This window comes from Nelumbo nucifera, chromosome 6 (genome assembly GCF_055504915.1).
Source record: "Nelumbo nucifera cultivar China Antique chromosome 6, China Antique-T2T, whole genome shotgun sequence".
Lineage (NCBI taxonomy): Eukaryota > Viridiplantae > Streptophyta > Magnoliopsida > Proteales > Nelumbonaceae > Nelumbo > Nelumbo nucifera.
In genome coordinates this window covers 67,770,652-67,792,811 of record NC_142654.1, presented here as the reverse complement: position 1 = coordinate 67,792,811, position 22,160 = coordinate 67,770,652, and the positions used below count along the sequence as shown (strand labels likewise).

The following is a 22,160-nucleotide window of genomic DNA, read 5'->3' as shown; positions in this document are numbered from 1 at the left end:
CACAGGACAGAAAGATGACAATCCTTCAAGCTAGGGGCTTCTTCCACTCTCCCTTCAACCTCCAAGAGAAAAGCCTAAAGATTAAAAGCGAAGGAAGCTCACCCTCTCCGCTTCAGGCCTTCTGGAATACACAACACTTGCCTTTTGTTATTACCAAAGAGTTCGGTAACCATTATGAACCACCCTTTTCCATTCCTTTTTAGCACAGATTCGAATCTCTTGTTCTCACAGGTCAACGAGTGTCTCCAACCTTCTTCCCGTAAGGAATTGACAGTTCCATCTACAAAACCTTTCAACCACACACAGGCCTCCTCTGGTAGGAGAATCGTCGCCCTGCTCCCTTCTTTGATTTTCAAGTGAGCCTTCCCCTTTGTCCTTCCCTGCTCAAACAAGAAAGATTTGGCTTCAGTGAACAACTCTAGTCTCCATTTCCCCGCCAGCTTGTACTTCCTCTCCATTTCCCCTTTGTCCTTCCTCTCCAGTCTCTCAGCTATCTCCCCTCTAATCAGGTATGACTTAAACAGGCAACCTCATAAAATTTTGGGAACAAACTTGGGTGGGGAATTCCCCGTTGAAGGACTAGTTTCCATCCTTGTATGCTCTCTCAGTCCTGAAAAAAGAGCTCATCTCCTCTTTTATTGTCCCTTCATCTTCAAGCTCTGGGATTGGATGGAATTTGGGATAAGAAGGGTTGTTAGAGATACAGATTTGGACAGCACCTTGACTCTCCTAGGTATTCTTGAAAATGCATTCTTGGACCCCACAAAGGAAGACACTAGAATTTGGACCCCCTCCCCCTTGGGCTCATTCTCGTGTGCCTCTTTCTTTAAAATCTTAACTCAACCAACCAGCCCCGTAGGCTTATCTTTCCTGTTAAAGAGATTTGGTGTAAGCCAATTCCAACTAGGGTTGGGAGTTTTTGTTGGGAAACCTTCCTGGAAAGAATCAACACTAGTGATCTCCTTTAAAGAAAGAGACCCAAGACCTGTTTATCCCCACATAGGTGTATTCTTTGCAAAGCTGATGGGGAGACTAGTTATCACCTATTAGTTTCTTGCCATTTTGCTAAAACTATTTGGGAATGGGCATATTCTCTTTTTGGGTGTAGGTGGAACCCCCCTTTCAATGTGCAAGGCCTTTTTCCTCCTTTTTTAGGTGGCATTTGAAGAGATGTAGGATTATGTAGAGATGCCTAAGGTTTGTTGTGTGTTGGTCAGTGTGGAAAGAAAGGAACTCAAGAATCTTCTCAGAAAAAGTAGGAGCATTGAAAATGTAATAGAACTGATCCACATAAGGGTGGTACAGTGGTTAAAATCTTTGGATTTATTCATAGAATTTACTGTGGATGATCTGCTGAGAAAGTGGGAAGAGATTGCTAGCTTTGCCCAGGTCAAAACAGGTCTAAGTCTGTCTTGGATCCCTCCCCCCACTGGTTTTAAAAAGCTAAACTTTGATGGCAGTAGTAGAGGGAACCCTGGGCAATCTGGCATTGGGAGAGCGTTCAGGGATGAGAATGGCACTGTCTCAGCCATGTTCTCAGGCCCAATTGGAGTAGGTGACTCTCTCAGGGCTGAGGTCTTTGCGGTCTTGGAAGGTGTCCAAAGGGCAAATGAAATGAACATTAGGAGGCTTGTAATTGAAGGGGATTCGGAGGTGGAAGTAGGGTGGCTAAAAGAAGACAATGCTGAGTTATGGAGCTATAGCGATGAAAAGAAAAAATTCAAGTGGCTGGCTAAGGATATGGAAATAAAGTACAGTTGGGTGAAGAGATCTGCTAACTCGTTTGCTGATGGGTTAGCCAAGTAAGGGGTGATTAGAGAATCTATATTCTGGGCTCATTTGTAATTCTGGTTTTTTTCTTTTTGGGGAGTCTAGCCTCTGTTGGGGGAGTTAAGATAGTTTATCTCCCCTTCTTTGTAATTAATTATTCTTTTTGATTAATGAAAGTTTTGTTATTGATAAAAAAAAAAAAGATAATGAATCAGCTAGACAGAGACTAAGAGATGATGAAGCATTGACAGTGCACCTTTGTGCTTTTTGTATAGTAGTCTACATGCAAAAGAAACCTAATTTACCTGGTACATTTTCTCCACATATATAGTGATACTTCCTGTTACCATCGATTAAAAGAAAGACTTAGTCTCTTGTTTTAATAGTTCAAATGTCCTAGACAAAACTCTAGGCCAGCATTATTGTTCTAATTATTTCTGAAGAGCTGTTAAAAACTGCAAGCACAAACTCAAAAAGCACTATCATATAAACAATACCAATCTTCAGCTACAAGCTACAGAAGTAGGGACTGATTTGGACATAATCCTTTTTGATAGAGGTGGCACACTCCTAATCATTAGTGAAATATACATGCATCAAAAGACAAAATGCACCAGCGTGTTTTGATTTTTTTTATCGATAACAGAAATAATTAAATCAATATATTAATGAGAAGAGAGTGAAATAGTTAGAGGAGCAAGAGAGGTAAACTCTCTTAACTCTCCCCCAAAATAGTGTGTTTTGATTTCACTGGCTGTTCACTCATCTTTTCACTAGAGACATCCCTGGTTTACCAAAATTGGTATGTACCCAAAACACTGCCTAGAGAAAACTGATTAGGACAATAAGATTTCCATAAAACAGATAAGAAGAAAATTACATTTACAAAAATATATCATATTCAGGGAAAAGGGAGGGAAGAAAGATGAGAATATGTGATAGGTAATAAAGACTAAAAAGTACAGCAAACTTACAGGCAATATCTGTACAGCCCGTAGGCAGCTTTCAAATGCCTCCTCTGGCGTGCAACCCCTAAAAATGAAATTAAAAAAAAAAAATCTAAGGGAAGATTTACAATCTGAACAAAATCAGATATTTCATTTACAACATTGAGACAAGCATTTACCTAGAATGGGTATCCACTGACATTCCCGCCCATGGTAATGCAAGGGAAGGATCTATGCTTCTAGCATGATCAAATGCTTGGCGAGCTAACTGCTTCTCACCCTGTTTTCTGTAAAGCTGCAAAGAATACCAATTCTCTAGTGTTCAGGCAACAGGATACATATATCTCAAACATATGTAATGTTTATGAAAATAATTTGCAATTTATGAAAAATTATGTATTCTATTATACTACCTAGTTTTTTTTAATGTAGAAATTAAATCTTATCAAAAAAATTAGTGAATTCGGTAACCTTAACATTTTTTGCCCCATAACTAAAAGAAAGACCTCCCTGCATGCATTTAGTCATTCCATATTGTTTGTAGGGGGGATAAACATTTTCACAGAATTATTTACCCCCAGTCTAATAGATACGAAATTGCAAAAGTACCTGTCAAACATTTATTGGAGTTCAAAACTATTTACCAAGAAGCAATACCAATGAAAGAAAACTTTTAATCTAGAAGCTAAAAAAAAAGTCCTCATGAAAGTTACTCTGATCGCCTACAAAAAACACACTCATGAGAACTATACTAATAATTATTTATAGCATTACTTTTCCCAGGTATGCCCATGCAACAGCAAGAGATACATCCAACTGCAATCCTCTGACAAGAGCATGCTGCTTCAATGCATTGTTGTCTGACAAGCATCCTAAAGACACCCAGAAGTCATCATTGTCTCCTTCAAGCAACAAGCCACCTAGGGACATCTTCTCAGGCAGCTGCCTGATAAGCAAGTAATCAGTGTAAATGGCCATATATAGGAAAATAAATGATCTAATGAAAACAGTATGCACAAAATTCTTACCAAACATCTGACTCAGGTCTACTTCTTTCCTCCAATGAATAAATGAGATCTACAGAGATTGCAATGTCTATGTAGATATTAGGCTGCCATGGTGCCAAGTGTAAAGCCCGCTGATAAGAATGACTAGCAGCTATTGCAGTCAAATGGCACTTCCTTTTCCAGGAAAAGATGGAAGTTCTAAAAGCCTCTTCGTTGGTTCCTAATTTCTGGCCTTCATCCACCCATGGCAAACATTTTGCATATGTAAGCTGGGAAGGAGGGGGAAAAAACAGAATATACTTCAAACCACTGCCATCATGTAGAAATTTTAAACTTTTAAGTTCTTAAAACATATAGTGACACACCTAGTAGATCAAAATGCACCAAAATCTTTAAGCAGTAATCAATGAAATGCACAGACCATTTCTGATGAAAGTATATCTTAAGATAAGATAGACAGGAAAAGAACAAGGAAAAAGAAGGGTGATGTAGAAACTTTGAAAAATCTTGAAAATGTGCAACAGGTATTTTCATTAAAAAAAAATTCAGTGGAAGCACACTCCGAAAACCATACCTGGATATCACCACACAACTTCCAAATGCAGGTAATATTTCCTGCTAAAAACGTACTTTTTTTCACAATATCAGATGCTTCCTACAATCACAATGACGAAAATCTCTTTATTGCTGCTTGCATTTTCAATGGAGAAACATGCAATTTCAGAATATTCCCAAGAAAACAAACCTCCAGTAATGAAGCTCCCCAACTAAATGCACCTGAATTTACACACTCCTTTGACAAACCAAGCAACCCAGAAGCTAGACCATAATGTGCAGCTATGTTGCAAGGTGAAGTTTCCAAAGCCTGTCGAAATTGCTCCACTCCCTAAAGACAGAAAGCAAGTAATATCACACCTCCTCCGTGTTCATGTAAATAAAAATATGATTAGATGCAAATAAAGATCATCTCAACAAGCGCAAAACTCAAGTCCATGAACCATAACAGCAGCCCACAAGTTTTCTAAGTGTTACAGAAAACCTAGGCTAATGGTATCTAGGGTATAACTGCTTCTAAATCAGAACCACAAGGATTCTTTAGTAAACATTGAGGATAATCTTAAAATAAGTGACCATACAGAAATATAGAGTTTTTAATTATTATTGTCTGATTATCCATGTCAGTTAGTTCCATGTGCAAAGGGTATATACCTTTAGGCTCCGTTTGGGAAGAGTGCCTTTTTTAAATAGGTAAGGTATAATTTATTAAAAGAAAAGCAGAGCATACAATAAGTATACAGAAGAAAGAAGCTGAAGTCAAGATCAGCCTCACAAAAAAGACAAAAAAACAACAAAATTCCCAAGCCTAAAAATGGACAGAACCAACCCAATGGAACCAAAACCTCAAAACAATGCACTACAAAAAACAAAAAACAACCCCACCTGGGCTAAGACAACAAGGACCAAAGCCGGGAAAAACTACAGGAAACACTTAACCCCTCCCTCCCCTTCGTCTCCTACCCCTTCCACACGTGCTGTGGGGCTCCCTACTAGAGGGTCTGACCACCACATCAACATAAAGATCTGCAACGATCTTAGACATTATGCTAGCAGGAAGGCAACCCAAACCGTTGACAGAGCAGTTAGAGAACTCGCTATCTATATCTAACTCATTCCTTGAACTGAGGTCCAAATAAGAAGATACACAACGATCTTAGACATTTTGTACTTCTGTGAGCATTTTTTATTAGCAGCCTTTCTCCCGATCTCCTTTCTCTCCTCTACTATCCCAGGAAAAGGAGTGTTACCCTCCTAATCCTTGTTTTGCTCCTTCCCAAGTTCTTCCTTCACTAGGATCCTAAAAATCTCCATAATCACCTCCCAGATTCTTTCTCCTTCCTCTTCATCAACTTCTTTCAACTCATCAGTAACCACCACCTCTGTCAAATACTTGCAGTGGCAATCTTAGAGGTATTTCTATCCTTGTATAAAGTTAGGGTAACACAGTCTGTCCTATCTGTCCTATTATATAACTTAAGCAGGGACAAAAGAGTAATTCTAATTATAGTAAGAAATGGACTATGGAAAAAAGTAAGATGCTATCTGTCCTAACACAGTTTGTCCTATCCTTCCAATTTCAAAAAAAAAAAAAAAAAGTAAGATGCTACAACACTAATGTCAAACCAATGAGGTGAGGCAAACATCCAGACAAATTCCTAGAACAGGTATGGACTATGGAAAAAGGAACAAAGATCCTCCAATTCTTGTCCTTTCATAGGCACCAAAAGATAACAAATGGTACCACTTTCTACATATGCAACCACAAAACACAAGATGCATAATGACTATGACTCCAAAAGTCCATGCAACTGTGAAGGACATTCCTATACCACCCTGAACAAGGCAATAGAATCCTGAGTTTTTATTCTTAGTAAAGTTTTTGTAACAATAAAAAGAAGAATGCCTTTATATTTATACTAAATAGCTTTTTCAGCTGCAACTCCAAACTCAAGTATTTAGTTTTGACATGTAGACAAGAAAAAGGAAGACCAAAGACTTTATTTGCAAACTAAAGACACATTTGAGCAGATGGGAAAAATCAGGCAAGGTAAGACACATTTGTATCCCAGAAGAACCAGTTTCCGGTGGCTGGAACTCTTTCATCCAGTTTTTGGATTGGGCTGTTCTGCCTAGAGGAAACCCCGCCATTTTAATCTCACGCAAGAAGCCTTTCCCTCGCTCGAAGTCAAAAGCAGAATCAAAAAATCCGGACGGTCTGCGTTTCTTTCGATTGCACATCAGGGAAAGCCATTTGGAAACTGGAGTTTGGCTTTTGTCTGTACGAAAACACCTGCGTTAAGTTGAGATGAAGTTGAAGCTGGACTGTCTGCAAATTTGCATTCTGAATCCCTGTTGAAACTGCGCCCTTTTGAACAAAATAACGCAGTGGGGTTTGCCCCTTCGGAAGACTTGATTATCTCTTGGACCAAGCTCAAAGCAATCTTCGTTTTTGGTGACTGGGTTCAAATTGAATGTTGGTGGCCAAAGATTAACGCAGTCCCTGATCAGTTGAGATTCAACGGATGGCTCGAGTTGAGAGGGCTTCCATTCCACCTCTGTACGAAGGAAAATTTTTCTCTGATAGGAGACACCGGCAAAGGTCTTGAAGACATAGATCCCTGATCCTTGAATCTTTCTGAGTTAAGTTTTGTCGAAATCAGGGTGAAAAACCATGGTATTCATGCCATCCCTCGTTCAATCCCAGTTCTGGATAGAAACGTCTGGTTCTACAACTCTGTGGAGGTGGAGAAGACAAACAAGTCACCTTCCGGACTCTCCGACCCAACTCGCTCAAAGGTCTCTCCTCCACGTGGCACTTCCACCTTTGTTGCTCAGAGATCTGGTCGCAGTAGAGGCATGCACAGAGAAGGTGGAAAGTCGGCAGTGGCTCCTCGTGCAACTGCGCAGGAGCTCTCCTCCATCCCCAAATCCAAAGGCCTTGTGGAGCTCAAAAGACACGAAGAAGATGGACAGGCGCAACCCCTCATTAAAAAGTCTCAATTTTCAAAAGCCCCCCCTAATTCCTGGATTTCCAATATTGTCCCAACTCCCAGCCGGTTTGAAAACTTGGGCCGCTCTTCTCAAACCCAAGGCCCACTTAAGTCTTCCGGCCCATCTAGCACCTTAAGCCCACCAGCAACCCCCACCTTCAGTCAGGCGGTTCCCGAAACTCCTCTCAGCTCGGGCTGGCATCTTGGTAAAGTTTTCATGGCTCCAACTCCATCCGTGAGTTCTGGCCGGCCTGCTGCCAGTGAGGAAGAAGACACAGAGGATGACCTCAGCTCGTACGCTACTGAAGCAGATCCAGACCCTCGTGAGTTTGCTCTTAAAAGAGTAAAAGACCTGTTCGCAAACAAAGGGAGTTGGGGTTGTGTGGAGATTCTCGAGCAGACCCAGTTGATCGATCCAGGCTACGGAATGTCTTCAGAATCAGACCCCCCTGTTAGCAGACAAGGGAGAGATTCATCAACCTCCTTTCCTGACCAAAACCATAAATTGCACTCAGGGAGATCTCCCGCCCCCCATTCGGTTCTGTCTTCTCTTCAATCTCCTTTTTCTTGCTCTGTTTCTGCATCTCACTGCCTTTTCTCCTCTTCCACTCTTTCAGGTTCACATGAGTTGCCATCCCACCCAATACAGATCGTTCCAATTCAGACAGCTGTTCCATCAAGCATTGACAGGAAGGAGAAAGAGAATTTGGGAATTGACAGTATAGCCGGAACTTTGGAGATTGTGAGAATTGACAAAGAAGATGAAAAGGAGAGAATCTTTAACAAAGAGGTGACTAAATCTGGAAAGGTCAGTTCAAAACATTCCATGGTGTTTACTGGGTGATTTCAATGTCACCAGGTTCAGTTCAAAACATTCTAATGGTAGAACCCCAACCAGAAGCATGAGAAATTTCTCTAATTTTATTGACAGACACAATCTGTGTGATCTCCCTCTTACCAATGGACTTTTCACCTGGTCAAACATGCAAGAAAATGCCATAAGCTGCAGACTTGACAGATTTTTGCTATCTCAGGATTGGTTGGAGAGATTCCCAAACCTGTGTCAAGAACTTCGTCCAAGATGTACCTCAAACCACTGGCCCATATCGCTGAACACCGAAAGAACCATCAAAAGAAAGACTCCATTCAGATTGGAAAAATTCTGGCTTCAACACAAAGACTTCAGTAAAAAGGTTGCAACATGGTGGTAAGAAGAGAAAGCTTTGAAGGGAAGAATTTAAAGCTTGGGGGAGAGAAGAATTTAAAGCTGTTGAAGAAGAGAAAAAAAGAGTTCTTTCGGAACTAGATGACTTGGATAATAGAGAGCAAAATGGGACCCCCAATGCCTTAAACAGAAATAAAAGAGCAGAATTAAGAAAGGAATGGGAGCAACTAGTTAGAAGGGAAGAGATCTATTGGAGACAAAGATCAAGAGTGAGATGGTTGAAAGGAGGCAATAATTCCAGATTTTTTCACACCTATGCCTCGGGAAGAACTAGGAAGAACTTTATTTCCAAGCTCAATCTCAATCAGAGAGAAGTGGAGAATTCTGAGGAAATTTCTGAAGCTTTCCTTCCTTTCTTTAAAACCCTCGACTCCAAGGATAGTGAAAATCAGTTTACATTACATAATTGGGATGGCACTACCCTATCAGCTGAAAAGAGGGATTGGTGGAAAGAAGCTTTGACGAGGAAGAAGTCAAGAAGACTATTTTCAGCATGGACGGAGATAGGGCTCCAGGGCTGGATGGCTTCCCTATTCTTTTCTTCCAAAAGTGTTGGGAAATTGTAAAGTCAGATCTCATGGAGTTTTTCAGGGACTTCCATTCATTTGCCATTGTTAACAAGGGCCTTAACTCTACCTTTCTCTGCCTCATCCCTAAGAAAGGGGGAGTTTTGGAAGTTAAAGACTTTAGACCTATAAGTTTGGTTGGGAGCATATACAAAATTTTGGTGAAGGTTCTGACCAACAGACTTAAAGAAGTCCTTGAAAATCTAATATCCCCAAATCAGTTTGCTTTTCTAAAAGGAAGACAAATTGTGGACATCATTCTTATTGCAAATGAGTGTGTGGAAGACAGAAAATCCTCGAGGATCCTGGGGGTCCTTGTGAAACTTGATCTTGAGAAGGCATACGACAAAGTGGATTGGGACTACATTCTTGACTACTCAAGGCTAAAACAGTGTTTTAAAAGCGCATGGTGCAAAAAAGGCGCAAGGTGCAAGGCGAGGCGCAAGCCATTTTGAGGTAAGGTGCACAATTTAAAAAAAAATGCAAAAAATTCGAAAAAAAATGCAAAAAATTAAAAAAAAAAACAAAAAATTATAAAACATAATATTAATAAAAATACTAACTTAAGTTTTAAAACAAATGTTTCAAAAAACCTATTATCTAAAATTAAAATACATAAATATAATATGTAAAGCATATTCAAATGAGAATTTAAAAATGAAATCAAACATATAAAACATTTTCAAGCATATAAAACCCACAATCTCTTTTTTTCTCAATTGCATCAAGTAGCCAATGCGATATATTAAATTCCTAATTCTACGAGCCGCCTTTGTGCCACGCCCCTCGAGGCAAGCCTAATTCGCTCGCTCATCGAAGCTTCAAGAACCCCCTATTTGGTAATGTTGTCCATTCATTCATCTTAATAAAATATCTTCTTAAAAGCAATTCAAACTATAAAATTATTATTTTGTGTGAAACCTAAGAATTTAAGACCCTAACATGGACTTGTTTGGGCTGGCCTCGAGGGGCGTGGCAAAAGGGGGTCGGGGGTTCAGCGGCCAGACTCAAAAAAAGGGAAAAAGCGGTAAATTTTCAAAAGGCACACGCCTGGTGCACCTTTTGAATGGGTTGCGCCTAGAACCTGAGCGAGGCGCCTACCCTAAAATGCACCTCGCCTGAGCGCTTAGGCGCGCCTTTTAAATCACTGGACTAAGAGTTTTTGGGAGAAACTGGATAAGGTGGATTAAAGGTTGTATTGGCTCTCCTTGGTTTTCAGTATTGATAAATGGTGAAGCGAAAGGTTATTTCAAGGCTAGTAGGGGTAAAAGACAAGGTTGCCCTCTTTCCCCATTACTTTTCACTTTGGTGATGGATATATTTAATTATCTCTTTGACAAGTCAATTCTTCTCAACTTGGTGAAAGGTTTTGAAGTGGGTAGGGATAAAATGCACATCTCTCACTTACAGTTCGCCGACAACATAATCCTATTCTTGGATGCCTCCATAATCAACATCACAAACACTAAAATGGTAATCGAATGTTTCGAGATTCTAACTGGTTTGAGTGTTAACTTCTGCAAAAGTAGTATTGTTGCTATTAAATCAGTGGAAGTGGAACTTCTAGAAAATTTCAAATCTTTATTGGGGTGCAAAGTGGAGAATCTCCCCATTACCTATCTTGGGATGCCTCTTGGAGGGAATCCAAAATCCTTCCATTTCTGGAGACCAGTGATGGAGAAATGCGAGAAAAAATTATCGACTTGGAAAAAGTGTTATCTCTCCAAAAGGGGTAGGCTTACTCTCTTAAAGGCCTCCTTATCAAATCTACTGGTCTACTTTCTTTCTGTCTTCCAGATTCCGACCAAAGTCAGAAACCAAATTGAGAAGCTTCAAAGGAACTTTCTTTGGGAAGGTGGTGGAGATAAGAGAAACCATTTGGTCAACTAGAAACAAGTATACAGACCAAAAGAGGAAGGTCGTTTGGGTATTGGACAGCTAAAGAGAAAAATTCTTCTCTCCTAGGCAAATGGCTCTAGAGATTTCTGAAATAACCAAATGCTCTTTGGATAGCTGTCATCTCAAGTAAATATGGACGAAATACAAACGGGTGGGATTGCAATCTCCATTTGAACAGGATAAAGGCCACAAATCCTTGGAAAGGTATATGTTCCATTCATACTTCTTTCTTTCCTTTTATAAGGTATAAAGTGGGAAACGGTTCTAAAATTAAATTCTGGAAAGATCTTTGGTGGGGGGAATCTACCCTGGAAGCCTCTTTCCCTAGGTTGTTTAACCTCACCCTTGACCAAGAAGCCTCTATTTCTTCTTGCCTCCCAAACTAGACCGCCGAGAATTCTTTAAACCTCCACCTCAGAAGACCCCTAAGGGACTCAGAGATTTCTGATTTAATAGTCTTAATCCAAACCCTCAAAGATGCCGACATATCCCCCTCTCATTCTGACACCCGAATATGGACCCTTCACCCAAATGGCAAATTCTCTTCTAAGCCTATGTTCAGGGCTTTGACTGCTGAAGATCAGCATTCCTCTTTTCCTTACAAGAAAATCTGGTGCAGCCACATCCCCTCAAGAATTTGCTTCTTTGTATGGGAAGCCTGTCTCCAAAAAGTTAATATTTGTGATCTCCTACAGAAAAAACTTTTGGGAAGATGCTCCATTTCTCCTCATGTTTGTATTTTATGTCTCAGCGAGGGTGAATCTGCAGATCACATTCTTCTTCATTGCAGTTTCACTCAAAGGATATGGTCCCACTTCTTGAATATGGCAGGGTACAGCTGGGCTTTTCCAAAACACATTATGGACAACAGAATCAATGGCAAGGAATAGGGCTTAGCAAAAGGGGTAAAGTCTTTTGGCAATCAGTGCCTCATGCAGTGATGTGGGGTGTTTGGGATGAAAGAAACATCCGTATCTTTGACAATAAAAGCAGAACCTTGGAGGAGTTAATCTCAGATATTACCATCTTTGCATCTTTTGGTCAGTGAATTCAGCTCTGTTTAAAGGACTTCCGGTTAATGATCTTATCAAAGATATTCACCCCTTTCTGTTTTTGCCTCATCCCCAGCAAACTTCCTCGAGGCATCCCGTATCCATCAGTGAAGGTGCGATAACCCTTAATTTTGACGGTTGTGCCTTAGGTAATCCGGGCCTTGCAAGTATTGGTGGTATAGTAAGGGACGAAAGGGGCAATATCTGCTGGACTTTTAGTGGTCCAATCGGTTGGGCTGACTCCACAAAGGCTGAAGTGATGGCTGCTCTCACCGGAATCAAGATAATAAAGAATTTGGGGATTCAGAATTTGATCATTGCAGGTGATTCAGCAAATACGATAAAATGGTTAAGAGAAAAAAAGGGGGCCCTTGGAGACTGTATCACTATCTGACTGAAGCTTGGGATTCTTTGGATGGTTTAAATGTTAACTTAGTTTGGATTCCTAGGGAACACAACCATACTGCAGATGGCCTAGCTAAATTTGGTGTGTATTTGGAGCATTTGTATAGCGACAAGCTTCCTCCTTTGTAACTTGTAGGAGTTCCCCCCCCCCCTGCTTTGTATATCTCCTCTTGATCCCCCCCCCCCTTTCTTAATAAATTCTGGTTAAATTTTCTCAAAAAATAACTTCACACTAAAATGAAGCAGCCACAATATAGCAAAAAATAAAGGAAAGAACCCAACTTAATCTTACCTTTCTGAAGGAACCAAGCGTCAACAAAATGTTTCCACTCTCAATCAATGCAAAGACTCTTGAATTCTCCAATTCAATGGCTCGCCCATATGACTGTTATGGTAAATATAAAAAACAATAATTAATTAAACTTCCAACAAGGTTTTATTGTAATAGTTATGATTAACTTAGAGAGCTTTTGGATCCTTGTATGCATTCAAAAGCTGTGGCAGAAGACTAATTCCCCAATAATAACACATTTTTTCGTCAATCAAAATGGTCATCCACAAGAGCATTTGATTTAAGGCAGGCTTATTAAACTGAGAAATAGTTTCAAACAGATCTACAGTCATATGTCTGATTTGCTACCTCCTTTTTTATAAGTATATTTGCTACCTCCTTTTTTATAAGTATATTTGCTACTTCCTTTCTTATCAGTAATAAAAACAAGCAAAAACTTAGGCCGCATATTACTGCTTCTAATAACAGCTACATGCAATGCAGCAATTAACGAATAAGATGACTAAATAACTTACTTTTATAGCAGCCGTAAACATTCCCAGTCGCTGGTATGCAAGACCAAGAGCCTGAAATGAAATTAACATGATAGACATTAAGTGAAACCAAAAGTATTTAAAAAGTCGCAGCCAAAAAATATATATTAAAAAACAGATAGAAACCATGAAATGGAGAACTGTTACAAATAATAATGCATACTTCCCATAAATCTGCACATGTAGGGTAACCCCTTATAGCATGTTGAAGGCTCTGTACGGCTTCAGACCATTTCTTTTGATGCACCTGAGAAGTTTAAGTTAAAAATAAATAAATAAATAAGAATTCTTAAACAACATCCAAATTTTAAAATAAAAAAACATATTTCAGACATAGGACATAGCCAACAAGGAACAATTAAGAAATTACAATAAAAGGGAATTTGCCCAATGCTTGCCCCAGCTACCGGGGTCTTGGAAGGGGTGGACTGTGTTATGGACCTAACCTCCACCATGTTTTGATGCACAAAGTGGCCACTCTCAGAGTAGAACCCACATTCTCACACTTGTCATCCCAAGTTTTTACCATTGCACAAAGGAATGGCAATTAAGAGAAATATAATCTAGAGATAAAAGGTTCAATCAGGCAAAAAGAGACGAAAAGAAAACCTGCAGGTAACCTAGCCTCCACCATGTTTTGATGCACAAAGTGGCCACTCTCAGACTAGAACCCAGTCTCCCGCTTGTCAGCCCAAGGTTTTACCATTGCACCAAGGAATGGCAATTAAGAGAAATATAATCTAGAGATAAAAAGTTCAATCAGGCAAAAAGAGATGAAAACAAAACCTGCAGGTAACCTAGCCTCCGGAAAGCCCAAAAAGCCCTCGGTGACTTCTCTGAAGCTTCTTTGCACACAACAATTTCCAAACTCTCTTTGCCTTCATTATCCAATAAATCACACAGAGCTTCCTGCAAACGAATGAGCATTCAAATTTAAAACTAAACCCGTAAAGAATAACAATTCCCATGATACACGCAAATAAATAAATAAGAGGGGGGCAAGTCTTCAGTTTCCAAAAGGTGATAACAAGGAAAACGATAACTGACCCCAGATTCAGAATCATTGGGATTGAGAGTGAGAGCTCTCTGGTAACACTTAGAAGCTCTTTGTGAGTCAACCGATACTCGACTGTAGTAGTGGCCTAAGAACTGAAAGGTATGACTATTGTTTGGATTTAGTTTAGCTGAAATTACGAAATGCTCTACTGCTTTTTCCTTCAATTCCTTCGTGTCTTCCCCCTTCTCCCACAAGAAAAGCCCCTGGAGAAAAAAAATAAAGGAAAGAACCAAAATTTTCAATTTCCTTATAGAAACCTCCAAAACTAGAAACTTCAAGAAGAAAAACCAACCCCCTAAGAAACTGAACATGTCAAATAAGATTTCCCAATTCGTTGCGAAAACAAACAAATAAATAAATGTCGAAGTTCTCGGTTTTATTTCTACATTTCTAGAAAGAAAAAACGAAAAATCGAAAAATGCAACGCAAAACTATATAAAGCAAATATTGACTTTTCGATTTTGTTGCGAAAATCTACAGAGATTGAAAAAAAAAATCGAGGGAAAAAAGTAACACAAACCATACAAAAGCGAAGAAAATATAAAAACTTTATTTTGGTTATGTGATTCTTAGAGAAAGAAAGCAACGAGCTGGAAACTTCAAAAAAAAAAAAGCAAAGTCCCCCTAAATTTTTAATTAAAAAAAATGGTTATCAATTTGGTTCAGTTCAGACAACGGTTTGAAATGCAAGTCGTACGAGATTGTAATGGTGGGAATAATTGTCCGGGTCGGAATATATGGCTTCCTGCAATTCTCTTAACCGATCTTCATCTTCCTACAAAACATAAATAATAAATAAATAAATAATGAAAATAAGAAGAGAGAGAGAGAGAGCACTATGGTAGAAGAAGATGAAGGAGTTAGAAATAGTAGAAGTGAAGTTCAAAAAAAAACAGACTAACCGTATTTTTCATTTCAACAGGTAAAACCCTAGAGAGGGTTTATGTGCGCGCGCTGGAGTTGGACGAATACAAGAAGAGAGACGGGAAAGCGGAAGTATTTTCTTACATGTTTCATCAACGGAGTTTGCGAGCGCTTGACTATTTGAAAAAAAAATCTTATTACTATGTTGTACTTTGGGCCTAGCACCATTTTGTATACAGTGCAATATAAATGCAGAATTCTGAATGACAGCACCTATGTATTAGTAGCCCCCTTATAATGTATTAGTAGCCCCCTTATAATGTGTATTTGGCATCAATTCAGGATTAGAAAATTTTGATTGTTAATTAGTCATTAAATGGCATTTGAAAAAGATACAAATACCCTTTGAGTGTCATCTAATTTTTTTTAACAACTATCTAAACATTGACAAAAATTTAACAATCCTACATTCTTACTCTTTTATTCAAGAAAGATGGGGTCCAAGATGCTCACTAAGACGTGACCCCAACTTTCTTGAATAGAATAAACAAATATTTTGGATTGTTAATTTTTTGTCAATGTTTGGATTGTTGATAAAGAAAAATAGATGACACTCAAAAGGCATTTGTATCTTTTTCAAATGTCACTTAACGATTGGTTAACGGTAGATACTAGATTGACACGTTTTGAAAGTTTGGATACTCAATCATAACATTTAAAGTTCAAGGACAAAAATGGCACTATGCCCAAGTATAGGGTACTAATCATAAATCTTTCCAAAAAAAAGCGCTTATTGAATCATGTTTATTCATTCGTGTGTTGATGATACTTTGGTGAAAAAGCACTTATTTCAAACAAGAGATTAATACCTGGTTGTAGTTTGGGCCCAGTCTCGATTTGGTCCCTTAACTTTAAAACGTGGACACAAATATCCTTTGGGTGCTATTTAATTTTTTTACCAAACATTTAAATGTCTTTGGGGTTTTGTACGATAAGGGCAACTTTTGGCCCCTAATATCAATCAAAATAAATTTATAGGCTAACTTTAAAAATTTATCAAATAAGGGTAAAGACATTGTTCATCTCCTTACTCCTCTGGAAAGGTGAACAATGGCGGCAAATATTCCCCACCTCTCTCTCTCTCTCTCTCTCTCTCTACATTGCATAATCAATAACATACATTGAATTCCTTTGTTTCTTGGCTCTATATTTGACTTTTGTTTCTATGCTCTCTATTTGATATGGTATCAGAGCTCTGATCAAGTTTTGCATCGATCGAACTCTACACCGCTACAATGACACTGGCGTCGTCCATGTTTGATCTTGATCCAACATCACCATACTATCTGCATCCATCTGAAAATCCTGGTGTGGTATTGGTTTCGTCTCCGCTTACGGGGGAGAATTACCCGACATGGCAAAGAGCAATGTGGATCGCATTAGAAGCCAAAAACAAGTTTGGCTTTGTCGATGGGACAATATTAAAAGCTGAAGAATCTCCAATAGAAACAAGAGCATGGATCAAATGCAATAGCATGGTCACTTCGTGGATCTTTAATTCTCTTGCATGAGAATTCGATGAAAACGCTGCATATGCATCTTCTGCAAGGGAGATTTGGTTCAACACTGAATAAAGGTTTTCCCAGGGCCACAGTCCCTGGTTATATCAACTAAAGCGAGATCTTTCCCTATTACACCAAGGAACCATGTCAGTGACCTCCTATTTCACACGGACGAAATTGCAGTTCTTTTTGAAATACTAGAGTGTTCTTGTGGATCTGCAAGAAAATTGATTGCAAAAAGACAGAAAGATCAAGTTCTACAATTCTTGATGGGTCTTGCAGACACCTTCAACAACGTCCGATCTGCCATCCTTGCCATGGAGCCAATTCCAAATGTGAACCACGCCTATGCCAGGGCCACACAATAAGAGAGCCACCAAGCCATGGTTTCTTAGAAGGCGCCACTAATTGACATTGTTGTTGTTGCTTTCTCTATGAGTAAATCTGGTATTCAGAGTAATGGAAATCCGACCAAACCCAAACCCAAATGTGAGTATTGCAAAATAACAGGGCATACCAGAGATAGGTGTTTTAAACTCATCGGATATCCTAAAGGTTGGGACAAAGGTCGGTCAACCAAGAATTCCCAATAATGGAAAATCAACCCATGCAGCTTGTGTGAAAGGTGAATTACCTAGATCTCAAGAAGTGGCACCTATATCTCTCACCATAGACCAATATAATCATATATCGAGGCTACTAAATGATGATAATCATGGCCCATTGGCTACTTCAACCATGACTGATAAGGATCCTTTCACTTATTCAATACATTTGAGCATTTGGATTTTGGATTTTGGACAGCGGAGCTTCAAATCACATGACCCCTAACAAAACCTTGTTCACTCACTGTGAAGCCTTAATAACTCCTTTCTCTATTAGATTACCAAATAATTATCTCTTACGCGCCACTCATATAGGAACAGTTACATTGAAACCTAATCTTGTAATTTAGAATGTACTATATGTGCCTAACTTCAAGCATAATCTATTGTCTATAAAAAGACTTACAACACAATTAAACTGTGTTGCTCTCTTTTCCTCCACATCCTGTGTATTACATGACCAACACTTGAAGACGATTGGCAAGGGACATTTGTTTGATGGAGTCTACTACTTGGAATCTAGTGCTTCAATGGTTGTTTCTACTACATCACATATAGATAAAGATGGATATACTTCATGGCATACTAGGCTTGGGCATGCTCCTGCTCGTCAATTGTCTTTACTATTAAACATGCATATCACAAATGACAGTAACGGGGTTTGTGATGGTTGCAAACGAGCAAAACATATTAGAATTCCACTTCCAATAAGCTCGTCAAGAGCAACTTCAACCTTTGCTTTGATACATATAGACATATGGGGTCCTTATCACGTTGCTTCTCATTTAAGCACAATATATTTTTTGACCATTGTAGATGATTACAATAGATGCACTTGGTTATACTTGCTAAAACTTAAGTCAGAAACATTTTCTTTGCTTGTGTCATTCTATAACATGGTAAGAATTCAGTTCAAATGTAATGTTCAACAAGTGATATTTGATAATGGGAAAGAATTTCTCTCTAATCCCATTCAGTCATTATTTGATTAAAATGGGATTGTACATCAAAGAACTTGTGTCGATTCCCCACAACAAAATGGGAGAGCTGAGAGAAAACACAGGCACTTGTTAGAGGTTGCCCGTGCTTTGCAGTTTCAAGCTTCATTACCAGTTAGCTTTTGGGTGAATGTATGCTCACTTCAGCATACATAATCAACTATTTGCCAGCCATTCCCCTTCAAGGTAAATCACCATTTGAGTTACTTTTTGGAAGACCTCCCACTCTCAATCACTTGTGCATCTTTGGGTGCTTATGCTATGCCTAGGAGCGACCATTAGGCACAGTTTGCACCTCGGGCAACCCGGTGTATATTTTTTGGTTATCTGTACGGACAAAAGGGATACCGAGTGATGTGGGTTAGTTTGGCCTAGCCCATCGCGGGTTGGGAAGCCCAGCCCACTAACGTCTAACAGCGTCAACCACAGCAGGAGGGAGCCCTACTGCCTTTCTACGGAGCCAACCACATGACGGTCAGACATATCTACCAGGGCCTACCGCTTGACCTCATACGGCTCTCATCCGAGGCGTTCATCTTCACCTACCTCTAGCACGCTCAAGTATAAATAAGAGGTAACCTCCCCCCTTAAAGGGGGATTCGGAACAGAAAATCCTAACACAACTTACTCATTTAATCCCGGCACCTACCTTGCCTCCTTAGCATTTACTTTGGGAGATCTGGTGCATCCAAGGACTATCACCAAGGCCTCTCCTGCACCCTCTCCTACTTTACACCTCGTACTAACTTGAGCGTTGGAGCCTCTGCCCCGGGTACTCGCCCGAGGCCTCTGACATTCCCTGTCTTGCAGTATCTCTAGTCACTAGGGACCTCGCCTCGGCCTACAGTCATCGGCTACCACAGTCCTCAGAAGGAATACCTTGCCTCGGCCTGTAGTCCTCGGCTTCGGCTCACCTCTTCCGAGGCCTTGAAGTCCTCGACCAACATAAGGAACCTGGACAGTGAATTTACCTCGTTTCCCCCGGTCAATTCGTGCGGCAACACCGAGTATATAGCCTCGAGACTCATCGAATTTTCACCTCAAGAGATGTAACCTTTTATGAAAATATTTTCCCATATGTTAGTGATTCCTTTAACCAAACCCATAATCCAAACATTGTGTTCCCGCTCCCTCAAACTAAACAACAGACAGAACCCTTTGTGCTTAACCATTTAGATCAATCCACTGAACCTGTGGCATCTCAAGATAACGTTGAGACTAACTTGCATTCATCTCCCAAGCATGTTGAACTATCTCGGCCTCAACGTGCTAGAAAACCACCCACCCAACTCAAAGACTTCATTTGTAACCTGCCACATTCCACATTCGCCTTAGCCTTAGCCTCGTTTAAACCCATTGAGACGAAATCATATGCTCAGGCGACCCATGGTCCAAATTGGAAACATGCCATGAATGAAAAAATACAAGCACTCAAGAGAAATAAAACATGGTCCACAATCGACCTTCCTCTAGGAAAGAAGCCCATTGGAGCAAAGTGGGCATGCAAATTAAAATACTATGCCGATGGCACGATAGAGCGCTACAAAGCCCGCTTAGTGGCAAAGGGATACAACCGGGTAGAGGGATATGATTGTCATGATACATATGCTAGTGTGGCAAAGCTAGTCACACTCTGCTGTTTGTTGACTATATCGACATCAAAGGGTTGGGAATTTCACCAGTTGGACGTAAACAACGCTTTCTTGAATGAGGATTTTGTAGAAGATGTGTACATGAACATACTTCCCAGTTTTCCCAAGCAACCGCAAAATAAAGTTTGCAAGTTACACAAGTCTTTATAAGGGCCTAAACAGGCCTCACACTGCTGGTATGAGAAGTTTGCAAATGTATTGACAAATATCAAATTCAACCAGTCCACAACAGATTACTCCCTCATTACACTAAAGCGAGATGAATCATTCACTGTGGTTTTGATGTATGTTGATGACCTGGTCGTAATCGGAAATGATCCGTCCCGCATACATGATCTCAAGCAACATCTCCATGAATGTTTCTCGCTAAAAAACTTAGCACCACTCAAATATTTCTTGGGCTTGGAAATTACACGTAGCAGTTATGGAATTTTCGTATGTTAGAACAAATATGCTTTGGACATCATTTCTGATACAATAATGGAGAATTGCAAACCTGCATCACATCCTATGGTGCAATAAAAACACTTTGTTGATGACAATAGTCCACTGTTGGATGATCCAAGTTAGTATAGACAATTGGTGGGTCAGTTAGTCTACATAACCATCACTAGGCCATAACTCAATTTTCTAGTACATATACTAACACATTTCTTGAGCAAGCCACGCACATAGCATATTGAGGTTGCTAAAAGAGTGGTCAGATTCATCAAAAACAATCTTAATCATGGAATATTCTTTCCAACAAACAATGAGATGCTATTCCGAATCTATTGTGTTTCTAATTGGGCCTCTTGCCCATTAACTTGGAGGTCCATTACAGGTTATGTTGCGTTACTTGGCATCTCCATCATTTAGTGGAAAACTAAGAAGCAGTCAATCGTGTCATGTTCATCTGCGGAAGCTGAATATCGGGCCATGGCTATTGCAATATTATGGCTTAAATGCCTACTCTGAACTTAAACATTCCCATTTTCTGAGCCTATGTAACTTTTCTGTGACAATCAGTTAGCCATACACATTTCTACGAATCCCATCTTCCACGAGCGCACAAAACATATTGATATTGATTGTCATTTTGTGCGTGAACATGTTTAAGATAAGACCATACAGCTCTGGCACACTTCTACCAAGTGTCAAGCCACCGACCTTTTCACTAAAGCTTTGGACGCAGAACAATCATCTCATCTCATGTCCAAATTGGGCATCACAAACACTCCAACTTGAGGGGGGCATATTAGAGACTAGTCGGTTACTATCCAACTATAGTTTGTTAGACAACTGGACGGTTAGTCAAGTTGTTGTAGGTTGTTAGTCAAACATCTACCAAGACTCATCGCATAATCAATAACATACATTGAATTCCTTTGTTTCTTGGCTCTCTGTTTGACTTTTGTTTCTCTGCTCTCCGTTTGATAGACCCAAACAGTCGATCTTCATTATAGATAAAGGAACAAAAGAATGCATTTGCTGCTTGTTAATAAAGTGGTCTGCATGGTTTCATCCACAGGGTTGTCAATGGGGAGATAGGATTAGCTGAACACAATAGCTATTTAACAGGCTATGGAATCAATTATAATACTCTACATCAATCATAAAATCACAACCATTCAAACTCTCAGTGTGAGCACCATGTATTTTATAATTATCATTGGTCCCATAGCCTGCTATACAGCTAAAGGGCCTAGCTAATCCAAATTTATAGAGGGGTTGGTTCTATATAACCATTATATAATTTTATTCTGGTTAATAATTGGATTGGTTCTGATTCTTCCACGTTTTGAATCAATTAAGACTCAAATGAACTATTGATTTAATAATATGTAAAGGTTTGCTAGTTTAATTTCTTGTAATTCTTATTATATTTTATGTCAAAGGTAAGTATGATAGATAAGATAATTTTGATTAAAACACTTCATTTGTTAATGTATAAACAATTCACAATTTGACGGTAGAGATAATCTATGGTACCAGAAAATTCAGAGAAAAAACAAATTGATTGATTACCACTTTTATGAACCATTCGTTTTGGTTTGAAGTTTTTTCCAACATGATATGATGTCTTTGAATCCTTTTTTATTAAGGTTATAAAAAATGAAGTTTTAAGTTAAACTACCCTTATGGTTTAGCTAATTGACTAAAATTACCCTTACTATTTAAAAATTGACTAATGCTATC

At 39.3% G+C, this 22,160-nt stretch overlaps 2 protein-coding genes across 5 annotated transcripts in view; one reads left to right on the top strand and one right to left on the bottom strand.

Moving 5' to 3' along the window:
* The window catches only part of LOC104606906 (Tetratricopeptide repeat (TPR)-like superfamily protein), a 37,685-nt gene extending 22,256 nt beyond the window's left edge, over positions 1-15,429 (bottom strand). For 2 of the 4 annotated variants that reach the window (XR_736860.2, XM_088889747.1), the window contains exons 1-13: positions 15,204-15,385; positions 14,999-15,076; positions 14,292-14,504; positions 14,031-14,153; positions 13,408-13,491; positions 13,227-13,277; positions 12,712-12,804; positions 4,470-4,610; positions 4,299-4,379; positions 3,746-3,993; positions 3,492-3,663; positions 2,897-3,012; positions 2,745-2,802 (exon numbers count right to left, since the gene is read on the bottom strand). Coding sequence is in view for 2 of the 4 variants with exons in the window: in XM_088889747.1 (XP_088745873.1) it covers positions 2,745-2,802; positions 2,897-3,012; positions 3,492-3,663; positions 3,746-3,993; positions 4,299-4,379; positions 4,470-4,610; positions 12,712-12,804; positions 13,227-13,277; positions 13,408-13,491; positions 14,031-14,153; positions 14,292-14,504; positions 14,999-15,076; positions 15,204-15,215 (1,470 nt within the window). In the remaining 2 variants the exon portion in view is untranslated. Of the gene's footprint in view, positions 1-2,744; positions 2,803-2,896; positions 3,013-3,491; positions 3,664-3,745; positions 3,994-4,298; positions 4,380-4,469; positions 4,611-12,711; positions 12,805-13,226; positions 13,278-13,407; positions 13,492-13,853; positions 13,926-14,030; positions 14,154-14,291; positions 14,505-14,998; positions 15,077-15,203 lie in introns of those variants that run through there. The other 2 variants (XM_010272335.2, XR_736861.3) reach the window with 2 other exon arrangements.
* A 1,031-nt stretch (positions 15,430-16,460) lies between these two features.
* LOC148791163 (uncharacterized) lies at positions 16,461-17,095 on the top strand. Its single transcript, XM_088890412.1, has 2 exons — positions 16,461-16,703; positions 16,802-17,095. Exons 1-2 carry the CDS (start codon positions 16,461-16,463, stop codon positions 17,093-17,095), a joined length of 537 nt encoding a protein of 178 aa, XP_088746538.1.
* The last annotated feature ends 5,065 nt before the right edge of the window (positions 17,096-22,160 follow it).

What these genes read in the sequence shown, in the direction of transcription:
- LOC148791163 (XM_088890412.1), top strand. Translation starts at nt 16,461, where the DNA reads ATGACACTGGCGTCGTCCATGTTTGATCTTGATCCAACATCACCATAC. An exon ending in GGATCAAATGCAATAGCATG is followed by an intron (nt 16,704 to 16,801) that starts GTCACTTCGTGG and finishes CACTGAATAAAG; the next exon opens with GTTTTCCCAGGGCCACAGTC.